Raw genomic sequence first — 6,112 nt, forward strand, 5'->3', positions numbered from 1 at the left:
CACTCTTTCAATAAAATAAATTAGAATTATTTTACAAACACAAACCAAACAGGAGAAAAAGGTTGGAAAAATGTCAAGGCATGACTCAGATCCCAATTTTGTAAATACTACATACAAGTCATATACATATGTATGTTGGCCCATGGGCTTCAGGGTAGCACTCAAATGAGAAAAGTACATAGAAACTTATTAGTTGGCAGAATAATGGACTTGACACTTTAAAGTCACACAGAACAATTTCCGGCACAGGAGTTCACTTAGATTATGGCCTCTTGTACAGAATGAATGGATCATCAATTGCTAAATTAAAACCTCTAACGGTTTTAGGTTGTGAGCTCTTTGGAAATTGGCTCCCATCTTCAAACATACTTGTACAGCATTTTGCACAACAGGCACTTTGAACACTGGTGTAATACACGGGCAACCTGGTCATCCAGTCTAGTCCCCTTAATTTGGAGGCAACCATTTAACCAAAAATTCCTAAAATCATCCATTCCAAACACAACCATAAGGCACAAAATCAAACGCAGAACACCAAGACCCCCATACAACATGCTATAGGTAAAAGCAGAAGACAAGGCACTGCTGATGCCCTGCAACTTTCACGACAAAGAAGTAATTTGTTAACATATGCTCACGATGATCCGAGGAAGAGGACAATCCTCATGCTATAGAGGAAGGCAAAACACTCCATAATCCTTTCCACACCAACCTAAGGGAAAGCTTCTTTCCTGACCATGAATTTGGTGACTGGCCTGGCACCAAGCAAAAGAGCAAGACCCTCTAGCCAAGAACATGAGTTTTCTTAAGCAACAGCAGGAAAACCAGTGGACCCCCATCGAAAACTGTCAAATATGCAATGCTACAGAGGAAGTGAGAAAAAACCAAAGCCAATAGCATTTATGAAGAGAAAAATGTCCTTCCTGGCTCCTGTAGGAGACCAGGAAAGCCCTAACAAACGGGACTGCCAGGCATCTACAACTCTGCAAAAGATTTCTCTCTGTATCCTAGCATGGAGATTGCAAATACTTGATTCCATTAATCCCACTAACTGATTGTGGAACCAAAAATTCCCTGTCCTATCATGCTAATCACCATATTACCCCCTCCATAAATTTTTCAGGTTCAATTTTAAAGTGATTTAGGTTCTTTACTCCCACTACTTTGCTTAGGAAATAATGCTAAATCTCACTCCTCTTACAGAAATCTTCTAATTTCCAATCTGAGTTTGTTCATTTTTAATTTGTTTGTGTTTTTAAAAATATTAATTTTCAACCATTCCAGTAACAGAAACGCCTCTCCTTTAGGTGCAAGAATTTGAGATGCACCAGCCCAACCGATAATGAAGAATTTGTAATTATAACAATGAACTGCTATGCATAAAGTTTTAAAATCCTGAACATCAACATTTATTTTCTGACTAGCACTTTATGTTTAATCCTATCTTGTATTACCATAATCTAGTATGAAAGTCTGTACTTTAGGACTATTATACAATGCCACTATTTCATAGTGTAACAGCATTAACTGCTTTAAATTTCAATGAACATGTATTTCAAAAGTAAAGTCAGAAGTTGATCTGAGTTGGATCTAAGAAGTGCAGAATTACTGAATAAGTTTTTGCTGCGTGTTTTAGACTCAAGGCAAAACAGTTGAACCTCAAACGCATTCTTTCCCATCTGAAAAGCTATTTCTCACTTAAATATAAAGATACTATAAATGAAGGATTTAAAAAATCTACAATTTAAATACTCAATTGCTCAGTCCAAATGCATTTTAAAGTGTTCAAAGTTTTTATTAAATCCACAGGAAAGTCCCAGGACCTGGAATTTTGTTTTCCAGAGACTTGATTAAACCAGAAGATGACATGAATTCCCCTTTTTCAGTTTCACATGCAACAATCCCTCCTCAAAAATGTGTAGAAAAAACAAGGATCAAAATGAAAACACTTCAACATCTGGAATGTGCTGAAGCTTTGCACAGGGATGAATTTCCAGCTGCCAACCAAAAGGGACTGCTGAGGGAGGCTGGGGCAACTGTAAATTGGGACAATTTTAACTGCTTTGTTTCATAACCTTTGCTAAATGCCCAGATTTTAATTTAATCTGGTCTTGAAAGATGATTTTATTTTTTTAAATATATAACTAAAACGTAATTTGGACATATTCTGTTGATTCAGTAAGAGTCAGGCATGCACTGTTATTCATCTCGGAGAACTCCCTGTTACGTTAAAATCTAGAATTTTAACTGAACTTTCAGATAATTTCTAAATCTGTGTTATCTGAAAGTCTGAGAGATTTAGAGGTATGACAGAAAATAATACAACTCACTTATGAAAAGCTATCGTCAGATGAAAAGAAAAGCCTTAATGGGGAAAGTTTTAGCTAAATCAGAAATTCCTAACCTGGCACCAGTAGATTTCACTGTTAAGAAAGCTGGCCACATCCACACAAACGTGGATGTTTGCCTACAGTAATATTATGGGTGCCATAGCTCAAGTAACAGAGAACACACAGAGTGTCCAGCTGTTAATTACAATGAGCAGTCCCTTCTGTATTTACACAAAAAAGCCCTGCTATGGAGTATTCACATCCTAATAACTGAATATTGATATTCTTGCAGCACACACCAAATGCAAACAAGAAATAGCAGCTCATTTTAATCATTCTTCAGTACACACAGAAAGACAATCCATGGCTACTATTGCCATTAGTTTTACATTTTCCACCAGCCCTAGCTTCAAATCACATTCTTCATCAGCACTTCAAAATACAAAACATTGCAGGCATGATTCCCAGGAATTATGCAGAAAATGACAAGTAAACTTTGGCCAACAGATATTTGAAATTAACCTTAAATAAGGCTGCCTTCCAAACGACAAGGTACCACTCATCCCAAAAAAAGATTGCTCCATATCCCCCAAATCATGATACTCTCAGGAGGCCTGCACAGTTTTCAGGAACCGTTCTACAGGAACAGGGCTCCAGACACTTACTTCTATCAGGCTGACATACCTGAACTCCCTTCCCTCGCTGTAGCGCCTGGTTGATGTGGCACGATGGGTTGCTGTCTCCAGAAGCAGCTTCTGAGTAAGCCTGCTGGAAGGGGCCGAATCCCTGCTGGTTTCTTCTTCTGTGTCTTGGTCACATTTCCACTCCTCATCCTCATTAAGAGTAGGCAAATATCCAGGTAGTCCTTTACCAGTCCCAGACCCTGAGCTCTGATCACTATAAATCTTCGGACTTTCCCCACCTGTCCTTGTATATTCCAAATAAATATCTGATTTAAGGAACAAAGGGTAAGTATTATCTTCTATCATGCCCTGAATCTCAGTTTGGGCCTGGTCAAACATGTCAGGATCAATCTGTAGTTTCATGACACAATCTTTTATGAAGCTCTTTGTGGCTGGTTTGATTTGTCGAGACACTATCCCATTATTGTCAAGAATGTATTTTTTATAAATAGCTTTAGCCAATTTAAGCCTCTTTTCTTCATTGGAGATGCAAGGCTCCAGCTTCCTGAAGCCACTGCAGGCAAACCAGAAGTCCAGCAAATCTGCACAATCCTCCTGCTTCAGAAAAGTCCTGAACAGATTTATCCCATCCTGATCATCCAACAAGGAGTGCAATGACTCAGCCCATTTCAAGTAGGGAGGAGTTGGAGAAGCACTCCCCTCAGGCTCATACCCCAAATCCAGATCAGAGCGCCTTGGTGTGGCTGTGGAAGTCTCATTTTTAATTGCATCACTTTTACCAGAATAGAAACCATGGTTAATTGGCCTTGGATCTGTGGCAACTAGTTCACCTTCCTCACCAGGGACTGGTGGCCTTGGAGCATCTTCAGTAAAGCTTCCCCCAAGATCCAAAGGGAAACTTTTCCCCTGGACATTCATGTTTGTTTACATGCACAGGAACAAGGACAGAACAGCCTAAGTCTCAAATCCCCACTGTTTGTATTTCCAACATGAACGTGTTTATCCTGGTGAAATAAATGAGAACAAAGTTAAGAGATACTGCATATTCTAAGAGATATTCTAAGAGTCTGGAATGGCTATTTCTGCTTCACAGGATTATGTTCCTAGTCTTCCTCTTGGTACAGTATTCAAATACTCCTGAATTTCTTATTATTGAGTTATCCAAATTTTAAAACCACCATAAACAATCCTCAAACATGGTTGTAGATAATTATGTAAATGGGACACTCAATTCACTTTTTCAGTGTGCATATTTGATTATGAAGTTTAAATTAGAAAAAAATATAGTGTTTAGTCATGCAAAAATAAAACACCAGGTAAATTCATGTCTCCAGAATGGTTTGGAATTTCTTTCGGGGCACATGGGACGATTCTGAATGTATTTCCATTTGGCACTTTAGCCAGGAATATAACTTAATCAAGTGTAGACAGCCTTCAATACAATCAGTTGTACTTACAAAATGAACTGCCTCTACAGTCCAGCAGTTTTTGAAATGCTCTGCATCATCTTATCACATTAATCAATAAGCAATTTGAGTGGTACGAATATTTGTGGCACCAGAATAATTATACCAGGGCCTTTAATAAAATTAAAATCCTAATATGCTGTCAATTCTAGATATTTTACATGGTATCTAAATTAAACTTTTGTAACAAATGAGTATATTCTTATAAGAACTACTAATCTTTTCTTATATTACATGGAATGAAAGGTATTTATTGATGGTTCATTTAAATACTATTTGCTGCAGACCTGAGAAAAATACAAATCATCACCTCAAGTTACCTTGATGTTTAAATGTATCGGTTTTTTTTACATTTTCCAAAAACGAAATTTGAGAAAACATGGCATAGAGAAGATGTATGTCAAGACGTACATCAAGGTAACTCAATTTCAGGTGATGACTTGAAATTCTCTCAGGTCTGCAGCAAATAATATTTAAATGAAACATAAGTAAATACCTTTCATTTCACGTAATATAAGAAAAGATTAGTAGTTGTTTATAGGGAAGGAAGGAAAAGGATAGAGATGTAAAAATGTAGATACCTACTTTGTATCAAGACAATACAATTTAAATCTTCAAAAAACACTAGTAATCTCAAAGACCTGAGTGCTATAAAGCTACAGCTGTCTAATAAATCACTTCTTCAAACAAAATCTTAATTGCACATGAAAATATACCAAGGAAACCATTCTGAAAATAAGCCCCTCATGCAAAGATCACCTCCACAGATGAATAAGTCTTTCAGACACATTTCCATTTCCTTTGCTCTCAACTGGCCTTAAAAAGAGAAGATTTCCTCAATGCCTTGAACATCCTAACAGAATAAAGTAGGAAACAACATAACAAACTAATTAATTTTTAATGTCTGAATAACTGCATGTTTCAGCTATACCTATCTGATCATGGGACTAAGCAATGTTTTTACAACTACTGGATTAAAACAAGCATGAACATTCAGTTGCTATTCTGAGGCTTTTCTTAACACCTGTAACCAAGTAGATCATTTCATGCTAGGCCATGTTTGTTGTAAATTTCTCACCCAGCACTAGAGCAACGGAGGTCATGGAATTAATTTGATTTTCACAACAAAGATATTCAACATAATGATATTGTAGCCATTTCATTCAGAGGTGAACATCACACTCCAACTGACATAAGCCATGTTGCTCATTGTTGCAAAAACAAAACAAAAAAGGCTCTGTTCCTCACACCTGAAGAAGCATTTGTTATTTTACCTCTAGAGGATAAATAACATCAAAGGACTTCTGGAAATTGCCAGTATAGATAGATCAAAATAAATCAAGGAACATCAGATTTAAAAAAGAGTACAAGCCAAGGCCCAGGTCCTGGAAACTGTTCTACACAGGTGCTGTGGTCTATCTGTTCCATTTACACCTGGGGGTGGAGGCCTCGGTGCACAAGATTCGCATTTCCACCACAGGACTTCATAGACAATTATCATTCTCTGACATGCAAAAGGCAGAAGAACGCAAGTGCGGCAGACAGCACTCATCCTGAAGTTCTCCCAACCAAGAGGTTTCCATGCAGCATTTGGCGCTTAGCCTGCCTGCCTGTTTCCAGGTAGGTAGTTCCAGCAAAGGAACTACACATCGGACGCCGATGGGGGAGGGAG

At 37.8% G+C, this 6,112-nt stretch overlaps 1 protein-coding gene across 1 annotated transcript in view; it reads right to left on the reverse strand.

Annotated features, from left to right (window-relative positions):
- The window catches only part of AXIN1 (axin 1), a 240,734-nt gene extending 235,437 nt beyond the window's left edge, over positions 1-5,297 (reverse strand). Inside the window, exons 1-2 of the mRNA XM_006020869.3 lie at positions 5,200-5,297; positions 3,015-3,978 (exon numbers count right to left, since the gene is read on the reverse strand). Coding sequence (XP_006020931.1) covers positions 3,015-3,892 — 878 coding nt within the window. The 5' untranslated portion in view covers positions 3,893-3,978; positions 5,200-5,297. The remainder of the gene's footprint in view (positions 1-3,014; positions 3,979-5,199) is intronic.
- Between the last annotated feature and the right edge of the window lie 815 nt (positions 5,298-6,112).

Source organism: Alligator sinensis, unplaced genomic scaffold (genome assembly GCF_000455745.1).
Source record: "Alligator sinensis unplaced genomic scaffold, ASM45574v1 scaffold410_1, whole genome shotgun sequence".
NCBI classification, from domain to species: Eukaryota; Metazoa; Chordata; order Crocodylia; family Alligatoridae; genus Alligator; species Alligator sinensis.